We start from the raw sequence: 14466 nt of genomic DNA, 5'->3' as shown, positions 1-14466 counted from the left end.
GTTTTGAAGAGAAAAAGACAGAAAGAAAGGAAAGGGTGGAGGGGAGAAGACATTTAGGGAGGAGAAAGAGGATGGTGGGTGGATGGGACATTTAACCAGGTGATGCTGGAGGAGAGGAGAAAGACGGCAGAGAAAGAGAGGGGCCAAAGAATGAACGAGAAGATTAGTGTAAGCAGTAGTTGTGGGAGAACAAGGAGAAAGAGGATAAGAGAGAGAAAGATTGAGAGGAGGGGAGAAAAAGACACTTAGCCCTGAGCTGCGGGGGAGAGAGAGGATAAAAAAAGGAAGAGACAAGGAGGTGGGAGGAAAGAGATGGAGCGTCAAGGCATTTGAGAGAATCAAGATAGTTGTAGGATGCTTTTTGCTCAAAAGGGTTGCCATGCATGCTTGTTTCGAACAAGAAAGGACCTTCGAGGGTAGCTTCAGGCATTCAAGGCTGGGGAAGTTTATAGGTGGGTAGGAAAAGCACCAAAGGTGTCAAATGCTAAGGCACTGTAGTGTTTTCTTATGCTGACTACTCTCTGCAGCTGAGTTGTAGCCTAATAATTTGGGCATCATCACACTAGAGAAAAAACCCCACTTAAAAATCCTGTTTCTGCCTCCTGCAGAATTCTGGGGTTTGTAGTTTACGGAGGGGCCTTTAACAGCCTCACTAAACTACAAACCCCGGAATTAAGTGAATTTTTTCTTTAGTGTGATGAAGTAGTAAGAAACATTAAAGAGGAGGAGGGTGGAAGGAAGGAAGGAAGGAAGGTCACCCTAAAAAACAGCATTCTCACTCTAAAAAGCTCTAAAAAGTGTCAATAATGACAAAGTTCTGTTCCTGGCTTGAAAGTGTGTGTTCCTGTTTGATGGTGCAGTGCTGACTTGGGCAGAAGTGGTCCTACCCCGTAAACTTTGTTTGTGTGGCAGATACTTCATGAAATGTCTGGAGAGCACAGTTTCTCTGGGCAGGACAAACAGAACTTTTGTAGTGATTCGCATATCCGAATCTCTGCATATCCGAATCTTGAGGTTTTCAGTGGAAGTCCCACAGCAGCCATCTTGGGAACCTCTAAATCTCACAACAAAGCATCAAGTCTGGACAACGGGGGCAGAAATCTTGGGACCAACAGGTCTGTATGTAGACCTCTTCTGAAGTCCTGGGATTTCTTGTCCTTATTTAAAACCCATGATTTAGTGCTGTCTGGAAGCGCCCTGAGATTCCTCCTCAGGAGACAAAGGCAAGGATTTCAAGATCTCCTTTGCACACAGGATTGATGTAGAAAGTGTGAAGGTCGCTCTCAAATCTCTCTTTTTCAATTGCTGGGGGATATTGCTGTATATTAATCTTTCATTCTTAGCTATTGAAATTGGATTTTAAGGGTGTTCTAGTGGGATTTTTTTTTTTTGCGTGTGTCGTTAATCTCTTATGTTCCAGCCTGAAATTTTTGCAGAAGGATGGAGGAGGCAATTTGATTTTTGAAACATGGCCTTTAACCTCTTATTTTTTGAAGCTGAATTTTCATCGGTCATGTTGAGATGAATATTTTTTAAAAAACGCACGCATTTGATTTTATTTTTTGAAAGGGGTTGTGGGCACCTTTAGTGTTCCAAAGCTTGAGGGGAAATCTTTCCTTCTTCTTCCATATGCTTTTCCCCTCCCCTCCTTCCCTCCCCAAATGGGCAAGCAGGATCTTTGTACTGTTTACAGGCTAAATAAAACCCTAAAATCTTCTTTTCCTTGATCTGCGCTCTTGAGCAAGGGATCTTTTATCAACTGAGTGGGAGGAAGGGCAAGCTTCATCGGCGGCATCTGTAATGCTGAAAACGTGGCCGGGGATGCCAAGATTGGGCACCCGTTTGGGCCATTTAATTGCATCCGCCTAGCTTTCCAAAAGGCCTCCTCTTAAAGAGCTTTGGCCCAGTTCTTGAAGCTCAAGGCATATTCGTGGACAGCTCCTTGGAGCAATGGATCTTTGGTTTTCTGGGAACATCTCCCCCACTTGAGCAAAAAAAGGATGCTGGGGATGCCTAGGATCCGGCTGGGTGGTTTCGCCCCCCTCCATCCTCCTGTCTGGAGACTGAGCTAAAACCCTGGAAGCCCTTGGGCATAACTCTGCCCTTGACAGACCTGCCACTTAGGATTAACCAAGAGTTGCAACATCTGTTCCTAGCACGCTGTGTTCGGAAAGCTTGCCAGAGTGAAGCAGGCCGGTCGAGGCAGCGACACCCGGCAACCTTGGCCAGCAGTTGTGCGGAGACTGAAGGGCATCGTCTCCCTCAAAAAAGCACAGAAGAATTGCAGAGCGTGGCATCCCATCCCTAGTCAAGCGTGGCGACGATTATTCCGACGGGGGTTTGGATCTTCCCAAGAGAAGGGCACTTGTGATTCAGCGAGGACACATGGCTCTGTGGCCGAGCGACGGGATTCCGTTCCATCACTGCAGGGAATAATATTTCTTTTGAAAAGGAGCCGGGAAGAGAATGTCCTATCTCAAGTCGACTGGCAGGGAACTGGAACGCTTTGACGGACTCTCTCTCATCTATTGGTAAGAAGGGATGGTGAGGGGCCCAGGTCTGGAACAGAAAGACGGCGGTTTGGGGGTATTTGGCATTGAAAGGGATGGGGTGGAAGAGTGTTCTCTAAAGCATGTGCAGAAACAGCATCTCTCTGTGTGTGTGTGGTTTACATTGGTAAGATGATGTATTCTTCATGAGGTGTTTACTATGTTAGGAGTTCTTAGTACAGTCTTAAAATTAGGAAAGGAAATGGGAATTGTGATATATGCACGCCAAAGGGTCAGATTAGTGTTTCCAAGATGGTGAGACAAAGCCCCTTGGTTGCTCCAGAGACAGGACAAATGCTCAAGCAAGAATCCTAGTGTTGTTGAAGGCTTTCATGGCCAGAATCACTAGATGCTGTGAGTTTTCTGGGCTGTATGGCCATGTTCCAGAAGCATTCCCTCCTGACGTTTTGCCCATATCTATGGCAGACATCCTCATCATACCTCACAACCTCTGAGGATGCCCGCCATAGATGTGGGTGAAATGTCAGAATAGAATGCTTCTGGAACATGGTCAAACAGCTGGGAAACCTCACAGCAACCCATTGGTTAACAGTTAAATCAGTTGATTCAATGCATCTATTCATTGTGTTGTCGAAGGCTTTCATGGCAGGAATCACTGGGTTGCTGTGAGTTTTCCAGGCTGTATGCCATGTTCCAGAAGCATTCTTTTCTGACGTTTCATCCACCTCTATGGATGTTTCCAACAGACCTCACAACCTCTGAGTCAGCCTGCTATAGATGTGGGTGAAACGTCAGAAGAGGATGCTTCTGGAACATGGCCATACAGCCTGGAAAACTCACAGCAACTCAGAGAATCCAAGTGTTGGAAGAGACCCCAAGGCCAGGCGATAGACGCAATCTAAGCCTTCCTGGCAGGTGGCCATCCAGCTTCTATTTAGCTCCCCTCACAGAGAAGGAGACCACTGCATATCTTTGGAAAAGTGAAGCAAAGCATTGTCTCCTAAGTAGAAGAAGGCCCACATGGCCATCACAAAACTGAAAAGCAGGAGTTTGGTTCAGAGTTTCTCACCAGAACATCTCTCCTCTGGACCTTTTTGCCATGATTATTTTTAGAAGACTTCTCAGCTGCCTTCTTCTGAGATTCTGCTGATGTCAATTTTGGATTCATAAATGCACTCCGAAGTTCTTGGCCCATGCTGCTGTGAATGGCATGTATGCATATATGATATCTGAGCATTCACATTGTACTGAACCCATAACTCCTGATGGATTGGATCACTAAGGACAAGCAGTCTATTTAGAGGGCTACCCAAGTTTTAAAAACTCCAGATAATAGTGTCTAAGGGGCAGTGGGAAAGAGGATTTGTGTTTGGAGTTCCGTGCCTGAATCTGGGAGGAAATACAGATTCAAGACAATGTTTTGAAAGGTGGCAGCTAGTTGCCTGAGAAGATGAGAACCTACTGTGATCATATATCTAGTAGTCTATGGTTCTGACAATCCTGTGCAGGAAACTTTAGGCAAGGTGCTGTGGGTGCTATGAATTTTACATAGTACCCTTTCCCCCTTTTCTGCATGTCTCCATGTTGTGCCTCTGTGTACCCTTCATCTAACATAAGGTTTCTGCAAATAAACTCCAACTATGATTGGGAACAGGGAGAATATGCTTTGTGTGCTCAGTGGCCTTAATTCTTGATGGATGATGATGATGATGATGATGATTATTATTATTATTATTTGAAATGCAACAAGATGAGTCCACAGCAGACAAGATTACTCTACTGGCTGTTGTATTGGATCCACGCTGGACACTTCCCAAGTGTATCGGCGAATGATGTGCGCAGATCCCAGTAAGGTGGCCTTTTGCAGCTGACAGATGGTATTCTTGTCAGTTCCAATTGTGTTTAAGTGCAGGCCAAGGTCTTTAGGCACTTCACCCAGTGTGCCGATCACCACTGGGACCACCTTGACTGGCTTGTGCCAGAGTCTGCAGTTCGGTCTTTAAATCCTCATATCGTGTCAGCTATTATTATTATTATTATTATTATTATTATTATTATTATTATGCAATTTAGGTGGAAACAATCCAACTGTTGGTGGAAGCCTACAGTATATTGTTTTTGTAGACATTGACTTTCCATCATACGACCATTGCGTTGGCTTCTCTATTTATATATCTCCGCAAATGTGAGTGAGGAAGCTCCTCCCATGTTGTGTATATTTTATGTACTCGCCACTGGGCTTGGAGTATAAAGCCTGACTCAATGAGCCTGTGTCTGTGTTGCATTTAATGCAGACTAAATCGGGAGCATGCACAAACACCGTTACTTGTGTGAAAGTGACAAATTTGGGCTAAAGGTTTACAACATCAATAGGGGGACTTGCCTTTAAGCCTTGTCCCTTATTTCACCTGGGAACCTTAGCTACCTAATGGTGATAGCCGATCAGTGTATGGACTATTCTGGTGATCGAATTGATGCTTATTGAATCGATTAGCATTAAATGGTACTGTTGATGATGGGACCTCATGAAAAAACTTTAGGTTCTTCAATGTTTGGAAATATCTTTCTGACCTTAGGAAAGGAGAGCTTATCATGAATCAGAAATGGATTCCTGACGCTCTGTTAGACAAACCGGGGCATCAAAGTCTACAACTTTTCAACAGAGCTGCACAAAGACTCTGGCAACTTTTAGGCAACCAGTTAATGTCCAGGGTGTTTTTGAAGGCTTTCATGGCCACAGTCATTGAGCTGCTGTGCATTTTCCGGGGTGTATGGCCATGTTCCAGAAGCATTCTCTCCTGACATTTCGCCCATATCTATGGCAGGCATCCTCATTGGTTGTGAGGTCTGTTGGAAACTAGGCAACTGAGGTTTATATATCTGTGGAATGTTCAGGGTGGGAGAAAGAACCCTTGTTTGTTTGAGGCAAGTGTGAATGTTGCAATTGGCCCCCAGGCAGCAACCAGCCAGGCTTTGAAACTGCAAGGCCGTTTAATGCTAATCAAAGTGGCTAATTCACCAGATTTTCTGTCTCTGCGAGAACTGGATTTTCAAAAATTTGGCTTGTTGTGGAAACAAGGGTTGGAGAGAACGCTTCCGTTGAGATCCCCTTTTTCCCATAATAATAACTCCTCCAGGAGTGAATTTCCCTTCCAAGGAGGAGGTGTCTCTTACTTCCTGTTATCTCACCACTGTTTGTAACTATGAGTCGCTTGTAAGTCAGATATTTGTAAGTTGGGTATTGCCTGTTTATACAAAAGGCCTTGAGCATCCCTAGATTTGTGTAGATTTCCTCTCTTTTAATCTTGAATTAATCATGGATGTGGCAGTTAATTTGACCAATATAATCTGATGGCGATAGATTTTGAGTGGATGCAAGCAGGACGAAATGCACTAGAAAGAAAGGAAATGAGAGCGCACATTGCTGCAAAAAATTTGCATATGTTAATGTGCACTGTTTTACCCAGCATGATGCCGTAGTGGTTTGCATGCTTGACTCAAGAAGACCAAGTTTCAAATCCATGTTCAGCCATGGAAGCCAATAGGTGGCTTTAGTCACTCTCTCAGTCTCAAAGGAAGGTGATGGTAATCCTAGTGGTGCAGATCACCTGTGAAACTGGAAAAACCCCAAATTAAAGAAAGCATTTATTTGTTTCATTGCTTCGAGATTATGGTTCCATATAACATAGAATCTTTTTTCTTTTATGACTTCAAATTAGAATAATAAAGTCATAGAGTTGGAAGAGACCTCATGGGCCATCCAGTCCAACCCCTGCCAAGAAGCAGGAAAATTTTATTCAAAGCACCCCTGACAGATGGCCATCCAGCCTCTGTTTAAAAGCCTCCAAAGAAGAAGCCTCCACCACACTCCTGGGCAGAGAGTTCCACTGCTGAACAGCTCTCACAGTCAGGAAGTTCTTCCTCATGTTCAGATGGAATCTCCTTTCTTGTAGTTTGAAGCCATTGCTCCACGTCCTAGTCTCCAGGACAGCAGAAAACAAGCTTGCTCCCTCCTCCCTATGACTTCCTCTCACATCCTGATACATGGCTATCATGTCTCCTCTCAGCCTTCTCTTCTTCAGGCCAAACATGCTCAGCTCTTTAAGCCACTCCTCATAGGGTTTGTTCTCCAGACCCTTGATCATTTTAGTTGCCCTCCTCTGGACACATTCAGCTTGTCAATATCTCTCTTCAATTGTGGTGCCCAGAATTGGACACAGTATTCCAGGTGTGGTCTAACCAAGGCAGAATAGAAGGGTAGCATGACTTCCCTGGATCTAGACACTATATTCCTATTGATTCAGGCCAAAATCCCATTGTCCTTTTTTGCGGCTGCATCACATTGTTGGCTCATGTTTGTCTTGTTTAAGATCTTTTTTACACATACTGCTCTTGAGTCACGTGTCCCCCATTCTGTATCTTTGCCTTTCATTTTTTCTGCCTAAGTGGAGTATCTTGCATTTGTCACTGTTGAACTTCATTTTGTTAGTTTTGGCCCATCTCTCTAATAGCTCTCCTTTCTATCAAATAGAGGCACACCTCAGAGGGAAAGACAGTGAAAGGTTGGCCTGTTTACAACCTGGCAACCCCAGGATGCACTTACACTGTGGACACCACTTTAACTGCCATGGCTCAATGCTGCGTAATTCTGGGAGCTGTATTTTTGCAGTCCTTTTTGACGGAAAAGGCTAAAGACCTTGCAAAACTATAACTAGCCATGGAAGTTAGACTGCTTTAATTCTACAGTATAGACCAGGCATGGGCAAAGTGATTTGGTCTTCAGTTCCCACAATTCCTAACAGCCCCAGACCCTTTCTTGAGGCTGTTAGGAATTGTGAGAGTTGAAGTCCAAATTGTGAGAGTTGAAGTCCAAAGTTTGCCGAAGCCTGCTGTAGATGCACCCATGGAGATCCTTTTCCTCTGGCCCCATCTGCCCTGCTATATAATAAAATTTCTTAATGCAGTTCAACCACACTGGACAGCATTATATGGCAAAGTGGACTCATATAAAGCAGTTCAATGTGAATAATAATCATAATAATAGTTTATTTTATTATTTACAGTATTTATATACCGCTTTTCTCACCCCTAGGGGGACTCAAAGCGGTTTACACATAATAATAATAATAATAATAATAATAATAATAAGTGCAGACTCCACAAGGAGTCAGATGAAACAACAGATCACATCCTCAGCTGCTGCAAGAAGATCGCTCAGACAGACTACAAGCAGAGGTATAATACCATTGCTCAGATGATTCACTGGAACTTGTGTCACAAATACCATCTGCCTGCGACAAAGAACTGGTGGGATCACAAGCCTGAAAAAAGTTACAGAAAATAAACACGTCAAACTCCTCTGGGACTTCCAAATTCAGACTGACAGAGTTTTGGAGCACAATACTCCTGATATCACGATCGTGTTAAAAAACAAAGTATGGATTGTCGATGTTGCACTCCCAGGTGACAGCAGGATTGAAGAGTAACAACTGGAAAAGCTGACACAATATGAGGATTTAAAGATTGAACTGCAAAGAGTCTGACACAAGCCAGTCAAGGTGGTCCCAGTGATGATTGGCACACTGGGTGCAGTGCCTAAAGACCTTGGCATGCATTTAAACACAATCGGCACTGACAAAATTACCATATGTCAGCTGTAAAAGGCCACCCTACTGGGATCTGCATGCATTATTCACCAATACATCACACAGTCGTAGACACTTGGACAGTGTCCAACGTATGATCCAATGCAACAGCTAGCAGAGTGACCTTGTTTGCTGGGTACTAATCTTGTTGTTTTTCAAATAAGAATAATAATAATGTTTTGCTCTCCAAGTGGCTATATGGCAGTATAGATGGGTCCTCCGTGGTGCTTTGTTGCTCAGCCACACTTGAATCAAAGCAAGGATGCCTTCCAATAGGGCCACACTTCCCTTCTTTTGACAGTTTCAAAAGAGAGGGCTGCCCCAAATAAAACAATGCACATGGACCTGCTAATGGTGGGCCCTCTGCCAGAGCCACATGCCTCCCGCTTGTCCCCTTCAGATGCTGTCTACTCTACGTCCAAGATGGAAAACTAGAGGAGTAGAAGCGGATATGGCAGGCCTCCCGGGAGGATGCTCTGTTTGTGCTCCAATATGGGGGACGATTAGTTCTGGTGACGCAGCCGCGGGGAGCACTCCTTCCACCCGTCCGGGGCGAAAGCCGGCCTCCATGGCCAAAGCGGGCCCTGCGTGTGAAAAAGGGCCAGCTGTGCGGCCCGATGTTCAGCTGTCCTTACACTTTTTTATTAGGATTTGGTCCAGCAAGCCAGCTTTGGAAAGGGAAGCCAACAGATGGCGGGCCAGATAATGCGGCCCCCATCACTTTGATAAATATGGCCCAAGTCAGGGACTGATTAAAAGATTAATTTGTTAGAGAGTTTGGGGAAGGGATGGGGGGCAGGGAAGAGGAAGAGGGAGGGGACTCTTGGCTGGAACCAGCCCCATTCCTTTTGCTGCCCGAGGCAACGGAGCAGCAGCCCACGCCTACCAACTACGCAATGAGGTATTACAGTGGGAGAATGCCAAGAGGCAGCCACGTTATTTTATCAGAAAATAAATAACATCTTTGGGTGTATTTATTTTCTTTATTGTGTCAGAAGTGAATTGAGAATACAGTTATGATGTACATAAGAACCATAAACAAAGTTAAAAACTTAGCATTATACTAAATTTCCTTTGACCAGAAGCTGGCCATTGGAGTGCCTCTGGTGTTGTTGTGAGAAGGTCCTCCATTGTGCATTATAGTCGATGGTCTGTGGTTTGCTCTTCTCCACACTTGCATGTTGTGGACTCCACTTTGTGGCCCCATTTCTTAAGGTTAGCGCTGCATCTTGTGGTGCCAGAGCGCAGCCTGTTCGGTGCCTTCCAGATCGTCCACTCTTCTGTGTGTTCAGGAGGGAATTTCTCATCCGGTCTCAGCCACTGATTGAGGTTCTGGGTTCTAGCCTGCCACTTTTGGACTTTTGCTTGTTGAGGTGTTCCTGTGAGCGTCTCTGTAGATCCTAGGAAGTGATTTCTTACGCTTCTGGATTTTAGGCTGTCACTTTTGGACTCTCGCATGCTGAGGTGTTCCTGTGAATATCTCTGTAGATCTTAGAAATTTGTTTCTTGATTTAAGGCATTGGCATGCTGGCTGATATCCGAACAGAGGATGGGCCGGAGATGTTGATCTTTGGCTGTAATGATACATGGAGAAGAAGGATGGTGTCAAATTTTTACAGTGTAGATGCACCCCTTGTCTTTTTAAAAAATAATCTTTATTGAATTTATAGTTAAAATTTTATAGTGATGCAAGAATAAAACAGTATAGATTTTGGCCTCCAGGTATCTTCCTGAAGTCTTTTCCTTTTCTTTTCTTCTTCCTTTCCCTTCTCCTCCTCCTCCTCCTTCTTGTTATCTTCTCTCCCTCTATTCTTTCGCTCTTCCTTTTTATATTGCCCATTTCTTTTTTACTAAATCAAAGTCTTCTTGTTTCTGTGTTTAAAGTAGTCAGTGACTTTTTTCCAATCTGTTTCCTTCACTTTTATTCCTTTATTCTTTGACACGAGGAAAGTGAGCCTATCCATATTTCTGAGCTCTAATATCTTCGCCATTCATTCGTCTTCTTCAGGTATTTCTTTTTGTTTCCACATTTTCGCATAACATATTCTCGCTGCCATGGTAATCAAAAATAGTAATCTGTCTGTATTTTTTTCTAGTTCCATCTCATGTATTCCTGATAAAAAATATTTCTGGAATTCCAGGGTATCTGTATCTCTAAGATTTTTTGAATTTCTTTCTGTATTCCTTTCCAAAACATTTTCACTCTGTCACATGTCCACCACATGTGGAAATATGACCCTTCTTTTCCTTACATTTCCAGCAAGCTGTGCTCATATTGCTGTAACATTTTCCAACATGCACCTCTTGTCTTTAAGGCTGCAATCCATCCAGTATCTCCCTATGTACTGGTAAGCCTATGTACTGGTTCTCTGTTGTTCTTACTTATAAGTAGGTGTATATACGGTAGGCTGACTTTGTAAACACAGAAGGAAAAGAGGGACAGCAATGGGAAATGTTCTGCTCCTTTTCAGAGACAGAAAGCAGATGAAAGTCACCCTAGAAAAACATGATTAATTCAGTCATTCCCAGGGGAGCATAGCTATAAGAAATTGTTTTCTAACATTATAGAGAGTAAGAACTGAAAAATATATTTTCTCCTACGCCTCTTTTTATTGCATCATCTTTGAGGGTCTGAACTACATTTTTAAATGCACAAGCGACATACCATTCCCTCCTCCCAAAATAAAACCTCCACTGAAAATAAGACCTAGTAGAGGTTTTGCTGAATTGTTAAACCTCCCCCAAAAGTAAGACCTAGCAAAGTTTTTGTTTGGAAGCATGCTCTCCCAGTGGCCAGAAGCTGCAATACCATCCCTGCTGTACATGTGGTCCAGCAACTGCTGTGGAAGATGGTTCTATGCATCGAATCATAGAATCCTAGAGTTGGAAGAGAACTCATGGGCCATCCAGTCCAATCCCCTGCCAAGAAGCAAGAAAATCACATTCAAAGCACCCCCAACAGATGGCCATCCAGCCTCTGTTGAAAAGCAGAGAGTTCTGCAGAGAGTTCTACTGCTGAACAGCTCTCTCTCACAGTTAGGAAGTTCTTCCTGATGTTCAGGTGGAATCTCCTTTCTTGTAGTTTGAAGCCACTGTTCCACATCCTAGTGTTCAGGGCAGCAGAAGACAAACTTGCTCCCTCCTCCTTATGACTTCCCCTCACATATTTATACATGGCTATCATGTCTCCAGAGCCCCCGGTGGCACAGTGGGTTAAACCACTGAGCTGTTGAGCTTATTGACCAAAAGGTCACAGGTTCGAATCCGGGGAGCGGCGTGAGCTTCCCCTGATACCTCCACCTTTTGGCAACCTAGCAATTCAAAAACGTGCAAATGTGAGTAGATCAATAGGTACCACTCCGGCAGGAAGGTAATGGTGCTCCATGCAGTCATGCCAGCCACATAACCTTGGAGGTGTCTATGGACAATGCTGGCTCTTCAGCTTAGACATGGAGATGAGTACCACACTCCAGAGTCGGACACAACTGGACTTAATGTCAGGGGAAAAATTTTACCTTACCTATCATGTCTCCTCTCAGCCTTCTCTTCTGCAGGCTAAACATACCCAGCTCTTTACGTTGCTTCTCATACGCCAAGATCTTTTTCACTTGAATTGCTGTGGAGCCAGGCATCCCCCGTTCTGTATCTTTGTATTTCCTTTTTTTTTTTTTTTGCCTAAGTGGAGTATCTTGCATTTGTCTCTTGAACTTCATTTTGTTAGTTTTGGCCCATTTCTTTCATGATCACCCGCCCCAAAGAAAACAATAATGAAAAATGCATCAAAATGAAAAACACACACAATTTTCTCCCAAAAGAAAATGTCATTTTCTGTGCAGAAAATGAGTTTTCTGGCACCTAGTATTTCTGTACACAGAAGGCTGTTTGCTTTGGAAGAAACTAGCTTGTGTGAAATAATGTACTGCTTTCTAAGCAGGAGGCTGCTTTCTAAGCAGGAAACTTTGTTGTCAGTGGCATTGCTGTCAATGGAGGCATGCTTTGTGAATGCAAAATCGGCAATGATTCTCCAGAGTTTTTAGAGAGGACTCCTTTTAATAAGCCTTCTTTCTTGAGATCCCTGGTATTCCTCAGTGGTCTTCCACCCAAACTCCTCCTTTGTTAGTTTCCAAAACCAGATTAAAACTTTATTCTGAAATCTTTGAATGTTGCTATGTTGGGAACATGATGAGATCTCTTTTCTGTCACCCCAAATTGTACCCCAAAGTGATCCTGCTCCATCCACACCTGGAAATGCCATTGAAATGTAAGGATGGTATTGTCTGGTCGAGGAAAGCAGCCGATTTTGCATCTCTCTCTCGCTCTTTCTTTCTCCGCTTTGCTCTCTTCTCCTCCAAGCCTTAGAGAGAGAGAGAGAAAGCGTCTAATTTTGACAGGCGCTTAAAATCTCATTTGCTTGATCCTCATCCCGCTAGAAGCTGGCACAACAAACCCTGTAGTTCCATGACAATTTTGCAAAGCTGATTTCATTGATGCTGCAAAAGGAAGAATGATGCATCAAGGAGTTTGAGAGCAGGATGATGACAAAGAATGTTGCATTCAGCGCGTACTATCTATCTGCTCATACAAAAGCCGTTTCTTTTATTTTCAATCTATTCCTCAGCCTTGCTTTCTAAAACAAATGACAGAATTAAATGGTTGATTTCAGATGCAGCAGAGAGATGCCTCTTTGGACTGCAAGTGTAAAGGAGATAATTTTAGGAGACTTCTCAAAGCAAGAGAAATAGCATCTTGGGCTAGATCTACACTCCCAAACAATGTGGTTCCAATGTGTTGTCAAAGGCTTTAATGGCCAGAATCACTGGGTTGCTGTGGGTTTTCCAGACTGTATGGCCATGTTGCAGAAGCATTCTCTCCTGACGTTTCACCCTCATCTATGGCAGGCATCCTCAGAGGTTGTGAGATCTGACCTCACAACCTTGAGGATACCTGCCATATATGTGGGTAAAATGTCAGGAGAGAATTTTTCTGAAATATGGCCAAACCACCCAGAAAACTCACAGCAACCCTATGTGGTTCCAAACCTGTCAGTGTAGATCCATTTAATGCCATTTCTTCCACATTGAACTGCACTATATGGGTCTGTACCAGTGGTTCTCAACCTGTGGGTCCCCAGGTGTTTTTTCCTACAACTCCCAGAAATCCCAGCTAGTTAGGATTTCTGGGAGTTGAAGGACAAAACATCTAGGGACCCACAGGTTGAGAACCACTGGTCTACACTGACCAAATAGAGCAGTTCAAACTGCAATATGGCAGTGTAGATCCAGCTTTGGATTGGTCTTGTCTTTAGTACAGGTTGAGCATCCCTTATCCACAATCAGTGGGTGACACAGTTGCAACTTATACTTTCTAATGTTTCAATGTCAGTAAATATGGTTTAACGTACAAAAGTATTTTTTAAATCATTTATAAAATTACTTCCAGGTTATGTATACAAAACATCGGTACATTTCGTGCTTAGATCTGGGTCCCATCTCCAAAATATTTCACGATATTATTTGTGACTATCATTCCAAATTCTAAAACACTTCTGGACCCAAGCATTTTGGACAATGGATACTCAACCTTTACTGCAAATTATGGATTCATAACCCAGAGTTCCATATTTATAACAGGTCTGTATTAATAAGACTGTTTATTCTTACTGGAAACCAACACAGATGCCATCTCAGTCTTGGCAACTTGGTCAGTCCAAGGAGGTCCTTCCAACCTTGATAGGGCTTCAAAGTAGGCAATGCTTCCATCTCAAATGGGCCGCCTTTCCTGGACTGGAAAGCTGGTGCTTCAAATCAACTCAGGGATGGAGTGTGAACCTAGGAGACGTTCCTTACACAAATGAAAAGATAAGGATCTCAGTGATTCTTTGCAAGTGATTCTTTAACGTTTTGTACGTTAAACCCGGAGTGTGGTGGAGGCTCCTTCTTTGGAAGCTTTTAAACAGAGGCTGGATGGCCATCTGTCAGGGGTGATTTGAATGCAATATTCCTGCTTCTTGGCAGGGGGTTGGACTGGATGACCCATGAGGTCTCTTCCAACTCTTTGATTCTATGATTCTATGAAAACAAACCAGCACATCTGTCAAATGCTTACTATGTTAGTTTTATATACGGCATACCCTTTTCACATTTAGCTAGTGGGGTTGGTATTGTTGTTGTTGTTGTGCTTTTCTCTCCATAGTGGGTTTTCAACTAGCAGCTTGACAGTAAACCGTTGATTATGGAGAAGAAGTTATACAGGCATTTAGGGGCCCAGGGGCCCCCATAATAGTGAAAAACTGCAATTTGCTTTTTTTATTA

At 43.5% G+C, this 14466-nt stretch overlaps 1 protein-coding gene across 1 annotated transcript in view; it reads left to right on the top strand.

Annotated features, from left to right (window-relative positions):
- Nucleotides 1-1767: 1767 nt before the first annotated feature.
- LOC132781973 (syntaxin-binding protein 4-like) overlaps nt 1768-14466 on the top strand; it is a 90946-nt gene continuing 78247 nt past the window's right edge. Inside the window, exon 1 of the mRNA XM_060786576.2 lies at nt 1768-2531. Coding sequence (XP_060642559.1) covers nt 2467-2531 — 65 coding nt within the window. The 5' untranslated portion in view covers nt 1768-2466. The remainder of the gene's footprint in view (nt 2532-14466) is intronic.

Source organism: Anolis sagrei, chromosome X (genome assembly GCF_037176765.1).
Source record: "Anolis sagrei isolate rAnoSag1 chromosome X, rAnoSag1.mat, whole genome shotgun sequence".
In the NCBI taxonomy this organism is placed as follows: domain Eukaryota; kingdom Metazoa; phylum Chordata; class Lepidosauria; order Squamata; family Dactyloidae; genus Anolis; species Anolis sagrei.
This window is presented reverse-complemented; position numbering and strand designations above follow the sequence as displayed.